Source organism: Phocoena phocoena, chromosome 10, assembly GCF_963924675.1.
Source record: "Phocoena phocoena chromosome 10, mPhoPho1.1, whole genome shotgun sequence".
NCBI lineage: Eukaryota > Metazoa > Chordata > Mammalia > Artiodactyla > Phocoenidae > Phocoena > Phocoena phocoena.
In genome coordinates, this window is record NC_089228.1 from 83,607,622 (window position 1) to 83,625,142 (window position 17,521).

At 41.6% G+C, this 17,521-nt stretch overlaps 2 protein-coding genes across 2 annotated transcripts in view; one reads left to right on the plus strand and one right to left on the minus strand.

Moving 5' to 3' along the window:
- The window catches only part of LOC136129040 (zinc finger protein 665-like), a 472,691-nt gene that overhangs the window by 122,751 nt on the left and 332,419 nt on the right, over window positions 1-17,521 (plus strand).
- Window positions 11,120-16,934, minus strand: LOC136129048 (zinc finger protein with KRAB and SCAN domains 8-like). The gene is made up of 4 exons (XM_065885132.1): window positions 16,692-16,934; window positions 15,325-15,833; window positions 14,905-15,034; window positions 11,120-12,055 (listed from the first exon to the last, which is right to left on the minus strand). The coding sequence occupies exons 2-4, from the start codon at window positions 15,751-15,753 to the stop codon at window positions 11,292-11,294; spliced, it is 1,323 nt and encodes a 440-aa protein (XP_065741204.1). The 5' UTR covers window positions 15,754-15,833; window positions 16,692-16,934; the 3' UTR covers window positions 11,120-11,291.

Genomic DNA, 17,521 nt, shown 5'->3' on the forward strand with positions numbered 1-17,521 from the left:
GAGGAAACTGGAGAGTTGACCACTGCTCACATGTGTAGGAACTGAAGCCTCTGAACCCCACACCCAGGACCTTCAGTTCACAGAAGGGCTGGCACCTTGGGGATGTAGAGAGCTGAATGACAGAGCAGAGTCCAGAGCAAAACCAGCCCTGCCTTGTAAACATCCCTCACATTTCTTCCCTTCCTCGTCCAAAGTGGCTAAACATCTGTCAAATTATACTTACTAGGAATTATATCAAAAATCCAATAAGTGAGATCAGATAGTATAGGACAGTGGTTAAGAGCTTATAATTTGGGGTCACTGAATTCAGGTTTCTGTGCTGCAGTGCCCCTTGAGCAAGTCACTTAGCTTCTCTAAATCTGTTTCCAATTAGGGGACAGTAAGAAAACTAAGAGCACTGGGCATCAAGAGGATTAAACGAGATCACACAAGGGAAAACCACGAGCAGAGTTTTTGATAGAGTACACACTATGGATAGCTTTATCATTTGTGAAAAACTCTGAGTCTTAAGAGTCTAAGGAGAAATGACTAATATATCCATCCCATTTACTGTGTTTATGTATAAAGTACACACTTTTACTGAGCCTGCCCACAAGGGGTCAGTTGTTCTGCAGAAGATATAAAATGGGCAAATTAATGTCCTCCTTGGGCCTGAACCATATACCAAAAAAATTACATAATCTTTATAATCCAGGGGCCTATTATATAATTAGGGCACAGACCTAGAACACCTGACACTGATGAACAACAGAATGTTAATATGTAAATATATCATGTGGTTCTGGATTTAAATGTAGAAGGAGTTCAAGTATGGAGATTCACTGAGGCACAGTGGTTAGAGTCTTCACGGGAGATGTGGAAGGCAGGATGGGCCCCGGAGAAAGGGAGCAAGTTAAGAATTCCTCCTTCTCAGGTTGGGAAAGGTTCAGGAGTTGGGGAAACCATCCTGGGGCTAGAAATGGAAAGGAGGCTTGTGAACGGAACTAGGAGGCTGGCAAACAGCAGTTGGCCAGAGGCCACTAGGATGGGGGAGATAACCAGCAGGGCACAGTCTAGAAAGGCTATCAAAGATCTGCTCAGATCTTTATCCTCTTCAGGGAGTGCCCTGCGTCCACTCTTACCATGAAGTTGTTGCTTCGCTCGCTATGGTTACATAAAGAGTTTTCCCAGACTAAGCCCAAGGAAAAGGCAAATCTTTTAAACATGTTACATCAAGCTTGGGAGTTCCCTGGCTGTCCAGTGGTTAGGACTTCATGCTTTCACTGCTGTGGACCCGGGTTCGATCCCTGGTTGGGGAACTAAGATCTCACAAGCCACATAGCCTGGCTAGGAAAACCCCCAAAACAAAACAGAAAACATGTTACATCAATCTTGCTCCTAGTTACTTGTGATTTTTAAATATCTACATGTGCCAACTTCTGAAAACGTGGAGGGGTCTCAAGACTGAACATGACTGTAATGTACTGAACATAGCTAATTTTCTCATTCATAATTATTAGACTCATTTTGAGAAGTATCAGAAGCTAGCAATCGAGATTCATGAGGGCTTTGGGCTCCTCTCCCCCAGCTATCAGTTCTGGTTTTAGACTGAAATCTGCTATGCATACAAACATTTATTAGCAATGTTCAGGAAAATTATCAAAAATTGGAAATAGGCAAAAATATGCTAGAACATTTTGACTCTCGGGGAATATTACATTGACCTACAATTGATTAGATTTCAAATGTTTTACAGTCCTATAATGTTAGAGGTTAACTTATAGAAAACTGAAAAGATATAAAATTTTCCTCTGCCCAGAAGAGAATACTAACCAATTTTGTATCTAATTTAGCAATTTTACTGCAACATTTTCCCCTCACTAATTATATGAATTTCAATTTTGTATATTCTCGTGGAATCAAGTCTACCATTCTGTTGGCTCCTCCATTAATGAGTTAAATAAAATTTGGACACTTGCTCATTATTTGTTAGAATGAGCTATATGAAATGATTGCTTACTCTAATACTTATAACCTAATATTTATAAGAAACATTTTCCTTAATTTAAGAGTGAAACATTGACAGCAAGCATGGACAAAAGTCATATAGCCTGTTCTGGGAGCATGATGAATTCCCAGTTTCTCTGTCTGCGTGGCTGCTCCTCTCACATCTTGGGTGAAAGGTTCATTGGAAGGAAATGTTGCTAAGGATGCAGTTAATCTTAGAGTCAGGATCAGGCAAACGGAATCTTCTGACATCAGAAAAGGTTGCAAATCAAGCCTCAAGTGCCATTCTAAAAGGTGAGCCATGAAGGACTCTAGATGTTCATGCAAAGGTAGAAGGAAGAGACTCTAAATTCTTTTAGTCACTATATATCTTTAATATCACAAATTCCACCAATGAAAACTCACTTCTAACATTCAGTGTGTAAATTAGTAAAACCTCTGCTATTAATCGGAGATAGAGCTAATTGCTGTGCTTAATGCTAACTTCCTCTGGAGTGTGGCCTTTCTGATTAAGTGTTGGTGAACCACCCCTGAAGGATATATTACTGATTAGAGGATCTATCCACATAGACAGTGAGGTCAACTTTTTGTGGTGTTGTTTGTTTCTTAGTAAATTACAGACCATACAACAAGGACAACCTGTTTTCATTAGACAAATGGGATATAAGTTCAATAACCAAACCATTTTCCCTCTTCCATACAGGATGTTCCTGGAAGGTATGCAATCTTGTCTCAATGTTGGATTGTGTCTATTTCCTAATATCATTTCAGACAATTCACAAAAATAGAAGTGTACCTCAATATAAAAGACTCTGCTCATTTATAAAAAATTTTTTTTTATGTGGACCATTTTTAAAGTCTCCATTGAACCCATCACAACATTGCTTCTGTTCCACGCTTTGGCCCCTTGGCCACGAGGCATGTGGGATCCCAGCTCTCCGACCAGGGATCAAACCTGCACCCCCGGCATTGGAAGGCGAAGTCCCAACCACTGGACCACCAGGGAAGTCCCTGTTCATATATTTTATTGGCATAATGTGCCTTCCTAATCATATTTTATTTCGGCACTATTTTTCAAATAGATTTGTAATAATGTATAAGAAATGTATGCTTGTATATGTAGGTGTGTATACATATCCACACACATATATGTGTTGTCACGAAGTGTTCTTTTGTAAAGAAATCTCACATTGCTTTGTTTTGAATGTCATCTTTGTATATTACAATTACAAATAAGGTGTCAACAAGTTCTCTCCCTTTTTTCAAAGTTGTATTTATTAAAAGCTACCACCAATGTCTTCTTTTCTGTGAAGACCCTGCTGACTCCTTCAGTCAGAATTAATGTGCTTTAACATTATTTGGACTTTATAATATAATTACTTATTGTTTATGTAGCCTATTCTGCTTTAATAGATTATAAATTCATGTTCTACTTATCTTTGCATATGTCCTTGGTATAGTTAATTACACACAGGAAGGGCTTCATAAATACATACTCTGTATGATTAATACTTTTAGAAGCATGTGCTGGGGTTAGGTTAACACGGAGGGGCTGCTATAATTAGATTTATGGAGGCTCTTGGTTCTATGGTTGAGGAAGGTCCAAAAAGCTCAGGTTGATATTTATGGTATGCTTTATTGCTTTTCTTTAATATTATAATGTTAGACTAAAGAATAAAATTATTAATTTCCTCAACTTACATCTTCTCACTATTTGATACAGCTACACCCACTGAATACATCACATAAAGCAGGGACATTGTATTTTCCCCTGTCATTAGACTAAAATCTCTTGTAATTTTAATCTCTATTGAATTCTCACAACCACGGAACTCCACACATCAGGGGATTAGCTGGCTGAATGACTGCTACAACTATTCAATATGTCTCAGTCAACTTGGGAGAAGAGGCCAGTATGCAGAAGACTTATATCACTTTCCCCATCTCTGGCTTTCATGTATCTGATCTTATTTCCTTTGTTTTTAAATATCAAATGTCTTTTTAAATATCAGGTTCCAATGTGACCTGAGAAAATAATCCAAGAGACATTTTTGGCCAGTGAGTACCATTCCTTTAGCTGCACTACTCCAGGCCCTGTCTATGGGCTGAAGACACATCTGACACAGAGACACCAAGGATCCCCACTCCTACTTTCCTACACTAAAAGCTGGGAGGTCCCTCAAACTCAGTTGTTCCTTGTCCACCAATAAGTAGTAGACATATCCCACCATATCCCAATCATGCAGTTTTCCATCTTTCCTTCTGGAAGGACAGCCTAAAGAGGACTGGATTTATTTTGTACTTTAACTTGGAGTGTACTTTTTGTGCCTTAAATATACTGGGAAAAAGACTAGAGAATAGGGACTTCCCTGGTGGTCCAGTGGCTAAGACTCCGTGCTCCCAATGTAGGGGGCTCGGGTTCTATCTCTGGTCAGGGAACTAGATCCCACATGCTGTGACTAAGAGTTTGCATACTGCAACTAAAGATCCCACATGCCACAAGTAAGACCTGGGACAACCAAAAAAAAGAAGACTAGGGAATGTTTCATACAGATGAAATTAATAATAGGATATACGGCCATATTTATATTTTGATAGGAATTTAAAACATAACAAATTTAATATACCAAGTAGAAAAACTCTACAGGTCCTAAATGCTTGTGTTTTACATCATTTTGACTTAACATAGTGCTTCTATGGGAATAAGTTCAGGTAGAATTTGTTTTCCCTTTGTCACAGGAGATACTATTAGTGCAATTCACTTAATTCCTCAGAGGAAACTGAGTATTCATTAAGTCTCCCCAAGCAAGAAACTGTGCATGGCAAACTAAAGTTCCATAGACCATAAATAAGTTACTCTGAGGGAAACAGGTGCCTTTCAGATTGTATCGTACACTAATCTGAGGGAAATGTGTATCTTTTTCACGTGGTTGTTTCATGATATGCATACCCCTCATCTTTCAAATGTTTTCTCTGATTTGAGTTTTTGTAAAAGCAGCATACCTTTTCTCATTAACCCTGACAGGTTATTTTTGCAAAAGTTAATAGAAAATAGGAGGTTAAATGGAAAGCATTGTCCTTGCATCTTTGCTTCTTTGGCCAAAATTTAAATGGTGGTATAAAGGTCACTCAAGGAGTAATATAATAAATATAAAAATAAATAGTGTAAAGAGCAGGAACATCCGAAGGCCAAGCCCCAACTAAGATGGTAGCTGAGAAGTTCTCCCCAAAGCTAAGTTCTCGGTTCTGTGTAACTGATGGCAAAGCATCATTACATGTATGATGAATTTTCTGCCTTATTCCTACTCAGATCAGACCTGGCTGTCCTTATGAAAAGCATAAAGACAGGCGTGTCATATTGCCACTTGAGAAACTACTTCTCCCCAGAAGGCTCTTTTTTATACTCACCACTTTGCTATAGAGGGGTGGGCTCCCAAGGGTTATTCTTGAGCTAGATATTCAATGACTTCTCTGGTTAAAGATCTTGCCTCCTTCCAGAGTACTTTCTGCTTTTGTGCATGGGCTTGAACCTAAGGATAAAAAAATTTTTCTGATTGTACAGGTAAAGGATTCTGATGAGATTAAATAACTTGCCTAAGATCACAGAGCTAGTAAGCGGTACACTCTAGATATAAATTCTTGCAGTCTGACCACTACACTTACTGCTCCTTTACAAACAGGCCCAATTGGTTTGGAAATCATTGCTAATAGCTAAAACCTGAGCATTCAGTTAAAAAGAAAATTTCCAGTGGAGTTAGGAGACAGACAAATATCACAGTCTCAAGAGCAGATCTTTGAAGAAGAAAAACAGAAAGACACTGCTTTAGCCCCAGTAAAGAAAGGACATAAAATCTTGATTTGCTTCTATCCCTTCCCATACTTGGAAGCTCAGGATTCAGCATTTTTATAACATAATATTGGATTACCCCTTTCCCACTTGCTGGCCTGCATATCCAAGCTGTGTCTTCAGACTCTCCTGCACAACTACTGCCTCTTAGCTGGATGATTCTCCTGTATCTAAGTACAAAGCTCTCCCGTTCCAATAGGGTCAGGAACTACTCCATCACCAGAAGTTCCAGTATCTGCTCCTTGGTGTGCATCTCTGGCTTCAGCCAGCAATGACAAAGTTCAAAATTTGTGAGATCCAGGGACCTCCTGGTAGCAGAACTGCCTGAAACGCTAGGGGCGGAACTTCTGGTGAGGATGCACCTTCCCAGGCAAACTAGGCCTCTCCCAAGCATGTGCTTCTTTTCCACTTTCACTATGTGCAAACCCTCCTGCTCCTAGTAACATGAACTACAGAAGTCAGGGTTACACCAAACTTTTGATATCTTGGGCTATGATGGCTCAAGACAAAGTTCACTTGACTTAGGGTACAGAGTCAAGGTGAAGGCTCTCCTGGGCTCTGGGGGATAGGAACGTATTGTAAACAGAACAAAATTACCTGGGTGGCCAAGAATTTACATAAGCTTGTTAACTTTATAAGATAAAATAGTGACAAACCAAGTCTAACACTTTAGGGACAAACTGTTGCCAAGGCTGCGGAGACAGGTATGTCTTTGCATGGCAGCAAACGCCAGGGAAATCCAGCCCACCCTGCTTCCCCTGCGCCAACGAAGTCACACTCCGCATGCGCTATGGGGGTCTCGTGGGTGTTTGGGCGCACCTGGCAGCCGCAGCTGCGCACGGAGAGCGGGGCGTCGCCCCCACGCCCCCCAAACTCGACTCTAGCATCTGCCGTCTCTTTACAACCCACTCAGGAACCCCAGTTCTTCACCCCGAAGCCGGAAAACGGCCGGCTCTGCTCTACAGAAAAGAGGGAGAAGCGCTGGAGTGTGACCCGACACGTGCACACAAGTATACAGCTGGACAAGTCACCTAGGATCTCGGTCCCGGAGACTGTACTTCCGGGGTTTGTACAGGAACTTGGAAGGTCTGAGCATCTCTATGATCTCGCCGGCGCCCCACTGGTGGTTACCAGGCGCTCCCTCCTCACCTGGGCCGCCCTGCCGCCGGCCTCTCCAGGCCGCCTTGCAGAGCTCCCCCTCCTTCACAGCTTCTGCAGACCCAGACTCTTCTAGAGAGCAGCCTGGCGCCCTCTCGGTGTTTGAGTCGACCACTGCACCCAGGAAATGTACGTCGGAAAACAGTAGCATAAAGGACGCCAGACTTGGAGTCAAGAAATTTTAAAGCCTTGCACTAGGTCACTTTAAACATGTCACTCACTTTCTCTGTTCCAAGGACCAAAGTCAATTATATCGACAGGTCAGATTTATTATAAAATGTGTGGATGGATAATGAAATGAACTCAGGGAAGTTTTTCCAACCTGTTTAACTCACCAACCAAGTTTTATGCTTTCTAAGGGGCACTGGGCGAGTCAGGTTGAGATTTCCCTGATGCCATTCTTGGGTTTGCTCCTGTATACTGTTACCTCCGAAGTGCTTTGAATTTCTTTAAAATGGACTCTAACATGGAAGCCATACTTAAGCAAATAAGACACAATTTTGATGTAAACAGCCCAGAGAAACAAGTCTTGATATAACCTACTACTCTACACAGCACCCTTTAAAAGGAATTGCACATAACACCCCTGTGCAATATCAGTGACACGTGTGGTGTTAACAGCTTCTTCTTTTTTCTATGTATCTGTGATGGTTAAATTTTATATGTAAACCTGGCTTGCATACCGTGCCCAGTTGTTTTAGCACTAGTGTAGATGTTGCTGTGAAGGTATTTTGTAGGTGGGATAAACATCTTCAATCTGTTGACTTGAAGCAAAGGATATTACCCTCCATAATGGGTGGGCTTCATCCAATCAGCTGAAGCCCTTGAGACAAAACTGATATCCCCAAGAGGGAATTTTGCCTTAAAACTGTAACACAGAAATCCTGCCTGAGTTCACCTGCCAGCCTGCCCTGCATATTTTGGACTTAGCCCCCAATCATCTGAGCCAATTCCTTTTTTTTTTTTAAAATAATATATACTCTGTTTCTCTTAGAATCTCGACTAATAACCAAAATCCTATTCATCCGTAAAGTCCCACAAATGCCCACCTAAATCTTTGTATACTTTCCCAATTCTCCCAGGCAGAACTGTTTCTGATTTGTGTTCATTTATCCTTGTTTTGTATTGTAAATTTTCTTTCTTGAATTGTAAATTCACCATTGAATCCGTGTTTTATTTACCTTTTTAAATACCCTTAAAATGCATGACACATATGTAGGCAATAACCGTTCTTTAAACACATATCTTCAGAAATGTATACTAGCCAAGTCACTGTGGAGAGACCTGTTATATTTACTTTTGTAAACACATCCCTAACTCTAAGTTTAGCAAGTCCACAAAGGTAACATTATTGACACTTATGTATGTTTTCATTATTTTTTTTTTAATTTTAATTTTTTTTTCTGTATGCGGGGCTCTCACTGCCGCGGCCTCTCCCGCTGCGGAGCACAGTCTCCGGGCGCGCAAGCTCAGCGGCCATGTCTCACGGGCCCAGCCGCTCCGCGGCATGTGGGATCCTCCCGGACCGGGGCACGAACCCGTGTCCCCTGCATCGGCAGGCGGACTCGCAACCACCGTGCCACCAGGAAAGCCCTGTTTTCATTATTTTTATTTAAACCAAATCAAGAAATACAAGTATCCCCTGCTTTTTGAAAATTTTCTTTACGCCTCTTCACCTTTACAAATAAAGACCTACATTAGTACCTGTTTTCACTAACTGAAAGAAAGCCGAAGAGGATTTTGTTTGCCAAAAAAAAGGTGAAAAGCGAAAACAGTGTTCAACATTTGTTTTGCAGCCAGCCTTGTAGAGAGGTATCATGCAAATCAAGCAGCAAGAGTGCCACCACCAAGCTCCTTCCCTGGGAACTACACTCAGCATCTCAGCATTAAGCCACTATAGCTTTGAACTGTGTCTGTGAGCATCTGTGCTTTATCTCGATTTTGTGCATTCGTTAGCAAAATGTGTCCTAAGGTAACTGCCTCTTTGCTTTACGTCATTTCGGCTTACAAAAAGTTTCATAGAAATGCTTCACTTTCAGGTAGCAGGGGAAACCTGTATCCTACTTTGCAAATTTCTTGATTTATGGTTTTCCATTTTTTGCAAACAACCTATCAAAAAGTCAAGGATGACTTCACCTTGTTTCTATTTAGTTTACTCTGCTATTAAATAAAACCCTCCTCTGAAGTAGTCATTCTCCAGATAAGCAAATTCAAATGTCTCTAGGGCTCAGACACATAATGAAGCTGGAGTGTGGGGCATGGAAAGAACTGGAAGGTAAGAGGTCTGGCCCAGTGATGCCAGATCTTATTCTTTTCAAAATAATATGGAAATCCCATTTCTGCATAAAATTTCTAAGTGTTTTTAAGTTGACAGCTAATTCAATTCCTAACAACAATGAATGAGCTACACAAATGTCTGCCAAATGTATCTGATCCTTAGGATGCCAGTTTTCATCTCTGGCATAGTTCCCACTGCCAGAAAAGCTCAGTTCATCAGCACATTTCACAGGAGATTTCATCCACTTGGTTGAAAATTCCTCAAATGTACAAGTATTCTGTGAAAGTCTGCATTTTAAATTTCAAGGTGTCTCACTTCAGGGAGATTTAATGTTCTATCCACTTCTCTTTTATTTTTGTCATAGGTATTTCCCTCTGACCTGTAGATGTCAACCTCTAAGGTATTTCCTACCTGAGCCTTGAAACAAGGCAAAACAAAGTAAGTGATGGCACTAAGGATGAACAATTAGCACCTCCAGAGTTTTCTGGGTTGGTATTTATTTATACCGTCCCGATAAAAATATGAATATAGTGAAATACCCCAGTTTTATACACTTTCTACCTTATAAACTTTCTAGTTTCTCAAATCCTCCTAATAGTGAAAAGTATATTTCATTCAAAGTAGAAGACAACACCAATGCTTTTCAGATTGTCTATTCCAAAGGTTGAAAAGATAAACTAAAGCATAACGAGGACATAGGTATCCAGACGATAACAGTGGACAGTGAGGGAGCTGAGCTTGAGATCTCTACTGGTTTTTAGCATAAGAAAGTCAGAAAGATGTAGGAGAAGCATTATAGACTCTGCTACCTGATGTCTCTTCAATCCCACTACCAATACGGGATCAAGTCCAACTGGCATGCTGGATGGTCAAAGGTATTTCTGGGATTTTTTCCTAGAGATAAACTGGAGGAGGAATGTGTATCACTGAGATTCAAAAAGAAAAAGAAAAAAAAAAGAGTACATATGAATAAACGGCACTCTTGAGGGCACAGATATACATTATAACTCTTTCCTAAAAACTATGCCTGTTTTCTAAGTTGACAAAGTGAGAAGCAGGGCCTAAAACTTCCTGTGCTGCCTTGACATCTTTGAGCCTCACAGGGACCCAAAAGCCTAACCATCGGTTCCTCTGCTCTTGCTATATATGCCTCTCACCCAGCAGGAAGTGACCCCACTTGGCTGGTTCCCCATCAGCTGGACTAGCTACACTCCTCAACCTACTGGGTTTCACCTCCTTGCCTGCCCATGAAATTATTCAAACAAGTCAATCACATCCTCCCAAGGAAACCAGACATCACCCCATCTTATTACTACAAAGCCTGTATCCCAAAGCTCCTATTTGTTCACTCTGCTCCCAAGTGGCCCTCCTCCCCTAGGCTATGAGTATAAGCGGCTAATTAACTGCTGTCGATCCCATCTGTCCAGTGTCGGGTGTCATGTGTTTGGCCATCTTCCAAATCCTAGGGTAGGACTTCCTCCCTCACCAACAGGGTGAAGAGAAGGCAAACAAAACAGCAAGCTGTGTCGTTGAGTAGTCACTTTTAAGTGTAACTTACCTAGCTTACCCCTCATTTATATAACTTTAACAACAGCATCACTTTCCCTGTTCATCCTAAGTTCTCCTTTGCATAGTATGCACGCTAACAGTCTCAGTGATCTTCTGTTCAAAATCTGAGAGCCACTGAATCATCAGGCTATTCAGGGTATGTGATAGTAGTGACTTCAAGGAGCAAAAGTGCTGAAGGACCACAAAGGAGAAGGACCAAAAGAATGGGAGAAAGAAATAGCAGCATCCACAACAGACTCAGGCCAAAATGTGAATGGTCTGCTCCATTGACAAGCTACCAGCTTCTTTCAATCTGTTGGATGATATCAGAATCTCTTCTAGTTTGGCTACTTAGAATAACAATGGAGACACCACATCCCTAATTTCTTGAATTTATTACACAGTGGGTCTGTATTCAGCATAGCTTTCTAAAGTGTTCAGTAAGGCCTGATTTGATTAAAGGCCTTCTTACAATTAGGATACAGAAACAGACTTCTGCCCTCTGTGGATCCTCTGATGACGAACAAGGCTTGACCTCTGAATGAAGGCTCGTCCACATTCCTCACACTGATAGGGCTTCTCCCCAGTGTGGATCCTCAGGTGCTGAGTGAGGCTGGTGCTCCCTCGGAAAGCTTTCCCACATTCCTTACACATATACGGTTTCTCTCCAGTGTGACTTCTCTGATGTTCCATGAGTCCTGACCTCTGAGTGAAGGCCCTCTCGCACTCATTACATTTGAAGGGTTTCTCTCCAGTATGGATTCTCAGATGTCCAATAAGGTGTGAACTTTGACTAAAGGATTTACCGCACTCTTTACATCCATAAGGTCTTTTCCCAGTATGGATCCTCTGATGAAGAACCAGGCCTGTGTTTTGACTGAAGGCTTTCCCACATTCATTACACTGATAGCGTTTTATTTTATTATGAATTTCCTGGTGTGAAAGAAGGGCTGATTTATAACTGACTGCTTTTCCACATTGCTTGCATTTATAAGGTTTCTCTCCAGTGTGAATTCTCCAATGTCGAACAAGCCCTGAGCTCTGAGCAAAGGCCTTTCCACACTCCTTACATTTGTGTCGTTTTACTCTCATGGGGTTGACCTTTTGCTGTTCTGATTTACCCCTATATTGAAAAGTTTCTCCACACTTTGGATCCTGGAAAGCACCCAATGAATTCCTTTCTGCAGAAATCTGCTTTGGAGCAAATTCACCAGTCACATTCCTGGTCTCAGCTCCTGCTGAAAGAGCAAGTCGATTATTTAAGTGCCACATGTCCCACATAAATGTTTGGAAGTAAGATTCGTAATAATAATTGATAACATTATGAATGCTTATTAATATCAAGGATTGTGCTAAATAAGCAAGAACTATCATCCTAATGGTTTTTGATACTCACTGCACCTATGAGTCATAGAGAATAAAAATAAGTAAATAAAACACGTTTGGGCCCCAGCCCAGATCTAAAAACTCAGAGTGGCAGGAAAGAAATGTAAATTTCCCAAGAGTCTTCAAAGGGTCCCCAATGAACATACCTTCTAGCATTCATCCCTTGTGTAGTCCACCCCCCTCCCACACAGGGTCTAGGCTGGCCTGTGACTTGCTTTATCCAACAGAATATGGTGAAAGTGATGATACGTCAGTTCAAGGATTAAGACTTTAAAAGGATGCTTTTGAGATCCCTGAGTTAACATGTAAGAAGTCCAGTTACCCCACTAAAGAGATACATGAAGATTGAGAGAATGAGATAACCTGTGGCCCATGCATCTCAGAATCTTACTAAGCCCAGTTTTCTAGCCATCTCCTGCTAAAGTATGAGAAGCGAGTGAAGTATCTCGAGCATCACAGTCCAGGCAAGCCCCCTGATAACTACAGCTTAAATTGATATCATGTACAGTAGAAGAACCATCCTTTTTATCCCAGTCAATCCAGAGAACTGTGAGAGATAACATAATGGTTGTTCCTTTTAGCCACTAAGTTTTGGAGTGGTTTGTTACATGGAAATGGGATAGCTAAAACACCAAGTGATCACCCAATATTTGGTGATGCTCACAGCAACACAATGAGCTGGGTAATAGATATAGCAACTGAAACACAGAAATTAAATAATTGGTCTGTGATCACATGACTATTAAGTGATAAATCCTGGCCTGAAACTCAGGTTTATCTGAATTCAAAGACCGCGCTCTTTATTTTTACTATAAAAAGAATAGATACTCGTGGTAAAAATTTCAACAGTACAAAAGGTATAAAAGTAAAAAGTCCAAATCCCAATTCATCTTTCTCCATCACCCTGTGCCCTTTTACTTTCCCTAGAGGTAATCACTATAACTTTGTTGCCTACATAATAAGTTTTCTACTTTACTCCAGTGGCTATCAATTTCTCACTGCATTTAAAGGAATTTTTTTCCTCCAATATTTTCACACAAGAGCCAAAAGACTTTTACATAAAGACATCCACTGATGCAGTGTTTAAAATAACAAAAAGAGGGAATTCCCTGGCAGTCCAGTGGTTAGGACTCCATGCTTTCAGTGCTGAGGGTGCAGGTTCAATCCCTGGTAGGGGAACTAAGATCCCAGAAGCCACATGGCGTGACCAAATAAATAAATAAATAAAATAACGAAAATACTGGAAACAGCCTAAATGCACATCAGTAGGAGACTATTAACTATTATACATGTATGCAACAGAAAACTAAACATCAAAAAGAATAAAATAACTCTACTGATAAGAATAACATTATTTCTGCATGTTTTCTCTAGGCCACAAACATCGACTGCAACTGAATGAAGGAACTAAGATTGTGGTATCCACTGATTTAACTAGAATGTAAGTTGCATGAGGGCAGAGACTTTGGCCTTCTTGTTCACCTCTATATCCCCAATGCTTAGAATACTGCTGGACACATAGTTGATGTTCAATACATATTTGGTGCATGAATGAATAATGTACTGAATATTCTCATTAGGTAAAAAAAAAAAGCAAAATGCAAAGTGATGTGTATAATATGTATGTTAAAATGTATCCAGGATTTGTTTTAAGTGGGTATGGTAAGACACGCAGACATGGAAAGGACTATACGAAGAAAGAAATTTTTTACACTCGTAGATCCCAAGGAACAGAAGACGTAGTCTGCCATGCAGGGCTGCATGGGAAAGCACCACGATCGATCAGGAGGCAGAAGGGGAAGAGGGGAGAGCATGGCTTAGAGCCTTTATTGGAGTTTCCCCAGGAGGGAATGGATAAGGCAGGGTAGGTATGCTGAGTAAGCTTAGGATGGATAATTTAAATACTTTTGGCACACTCTGGGCTATAGGGATGGTCCCTAGTTCTCTGGTATCTGACCCTGGAGTGATTCAGGGCAGGGGGAATATTGGCTTGGTGTGTGAAGGTTTGATAAAGGAGATGGTTGGGGGACTGGGCTCCAGATTGGTTGGACTGTATATGAAAGGCCCACTTGCAGGGGAGTCCTTTGCTGTCTCTAGGAATTAGCTAGCCCTGGGAAGGCCAGTCTGTCTATGATCAAGGCCCCAAATGCCAGAGCATCAAGAATATAAACAAATTTTTAAATATAGTCAATACGTCATGATACAATTTTCCCTAAAAAGTAGGGAGAGGCTTGAACATACAAGAAAAATTTTAGAAGTATATACTAGAGAATGTTAACAGTGGTTAACTCTTCAGAATGGAACTTTTATTTTCATTTTGTATTTTTCTATACTACTTGGATTTTTAAAATATAAGCTACCACTATTGTTCTATAGTAGCTAATTAAAACATATAGTACTAGGGCCCACTATAGTAAATCTATAGTAGATCTGGGTTCCTGTATTGTTAAAACGGTACCATAATGATTTGGATTCACAGTTAGAATTGTAAACCACTATCATAACCCAATTAAAAAATACCACATATCCCAATGCAAAATTAAATCAACTCTAGATATGCTCACTTTGTAAATAACCTTCTGGTGTTAAACTTATTCTGCTATTCTAGATACCACTTTTTTCACCAGAAATACTGCTTCCTAGCAGACGCTATACTCAGTGCTTCCAAAAGATCACAAAAGATTCACATTTTAAAGCTTACCATTCTCTGGCAGAGGAAAATGCTCCCAAGGATCACACTTCAGCTGGATGTTAAGTGACTGCTTTGCGAGGCTTACAGGTCCTACTTCCTTCCACAGCACTTCTTGTTTGTAATGTGCACTGGCTTGGACCTAAGGACATACAAGAAGAGCTGGGTTCATGAGAGAATCAGCAATAGTTAACTAAACCTCAAAGTTTGATTAAACATAAAATTTCCTATGGGTACAGAAAGCAGAATGATGAAGAAACCAGTGTCTTAATCAGTTCACAAAAGCAGCAGAGCTTTAGAGGGAAAACAGAGGATAATGTGTCAGTCCAGAGAATAATGGTCATAAAATCCTCTTGCTTACCCATGCCCACTCTCTTTGCTGGTAGACCCCTGGGGTTCTCATAAATGAACAATAGATTACCCTTTTCCCACCTGTTGTCCTTTGTCTCCAAGTTCTGTCTCCAGATTTTCCAGCACAGTCACCACTTCCTCTCCACTCCCTGGATGATACTCCCATACCCTGGCCTGCAGCTCCTCGGGCAGGATGGTCAGGAACTGCTCCAGCACCAGCAGCTCCAGGATCTGCTCCTTGGTGTGCATCTCAGGCCTCAGCCACTTTTGGCAGAGCTCCCGGAGCCGGCTCAGAGCCTCTCGAGGTCCAGGGGCCGCCTGGTAACGGAACTGCCTGAAGCACTGGCGGAAAAGTTCCTGATAAGGGTGCACATTCCCTACTTGGCGAGGCTTCTGCTCCCAAGCATGGTTCTCCTCTTCCTCTACCTTCACGATTCTCAGTCCCTCCTGCTCCTCTCGAGTGTGCACCACAGGAGTCAAGGCTGCGTGTTCTCTCAACTTGGTGGACATCTTAGAGTGCAATGGCTCAGGATAGGATTCACTTGTCTTACATACCAGGAATCAGGAAGAACCTTAGGATCAGAGCACTCCTGTGGGAGGAGAACACACTTAAAACAGCAGAATAACTACAGCAGTCAAGAACCTATGTCATTAATAATGAAGACTCACTGCCAAGGTGATGTTCCTGAGTAGCGGAACATTAGGAGGATAATATTCCTGAGATCCGTGAAAATAGATCAGAATTACTGAGAAAGGGCACTTGGCTGCTGATATACAGAAAAGTGCTACATAAATATTAGCATTAGAACTTCTATTGTGGGAAATAAGGCCACATTCTCAGACTTTAAAGACTTTTTAGTTTATAAGAACTACATTACAGGAAGAAAAAAAGCATATGAGCCAAGGCTGGCGACCACCATAGCTCATTTACCAAGGCTTTCTTTCATGTATACTCATAATCTACCACCCCTTCATAGAACTGCTTCAGCAGGGCAGGATGGGTCTTGGGACACTCCTGTAGAGGGAAAAGGAGGCTTCCTGATCCTTAGCAAGGTAAGGGAAGATGGATCTTGCCACACTTTAGTAAACTTACTATGACAATATACACGAGCCGAGTCATAGTTATTTTTCCAGTAAAACTTTTACGACATTTAAAGGAATCAAACTACTTATACAGAGGAGTAATATACTACAGCTCCATAAACTGGTTATAGTGTTCGTTCAGGGAATAAAGGATTAAGCACCTAACCCTCAGTTGAGCACCTAACCCTCACCTAACCCTCATTTCCCTCTCCCACCGCAACCACCCCCCCCCCCCGCCTCCATCGTGTATGAAAGAATGAGAATTATGCAAAATCTGAGTGGTTTATGCTATACTATAAAATCAAAATAACAGCGACAAATCCAAACCGAACAGTAGAGAGACAAATCGTCACTGAGCTGGTTACCAAGCATTGTGTGCACGTGCTGGGGGAAGAACAGGACACGCAAGCCGCAAAGACCTCCTCCCCGTCCCACCTCTGGGCCGTGGGACAACAGAGATGGGGCGTTCTGCAGCTTGGCTGGGGAGAAGCCCGACCGCTCACCCGCAGCTCTGGGGATGACTGGCGCTCCCTGGAGACTAGCCCTGGCAGGTAGTTAAGGAAAAATCTTAAGCCACCATCCCGCCGGGCCAACCAAGAACCCAAAACGGCCGAGCAAAAGGCGCCCAGGGCCACGAGGCCACTTCCGGTGCCCGCCTAGGAATCCGGAGGCGCGGTCCTCTCTATGATCAACCTTACTACTCCGCCGGCTTTACTTCCTTCACCAGATTCGGCCAGGGCGGGAGGAGCGCTTCATTCTGGCGTTTGGATTTTTATTCCCCTCTTTCTCACCCCCTGCCTTCTCCTGAGGAAATCTGAGCCAGTCGGTAAAGTTCAAATCACCCACAAGGTTGCTGAGACTTGCCACACTCCAGGAGTTAGCTCAGAGCCCTTTTTGTTGTGTATTTATTATTGATGAGTGAAAGTTCTTTTTACATTCTGGATATGAGCTCTTTGTTATATGAACACCAGATATCGGCTCCCACTTCCCTTTTTACTCCCAACCGATGTCTTTTTGCTGAAAAATAGCTTTAAAAAACCTAATAGACTTTATTTTTAAAGAGTAGTTTTAGGTTTACAGAAAAAATGTAGCAGAAAGTATAGACTTCCCACATGGCCCCTCCAAACCCCCTCCCCGGCTACACAAAAACCCTATTATTAACATCTTGCATTAGTGCGGTATCTTTGGTTACAAT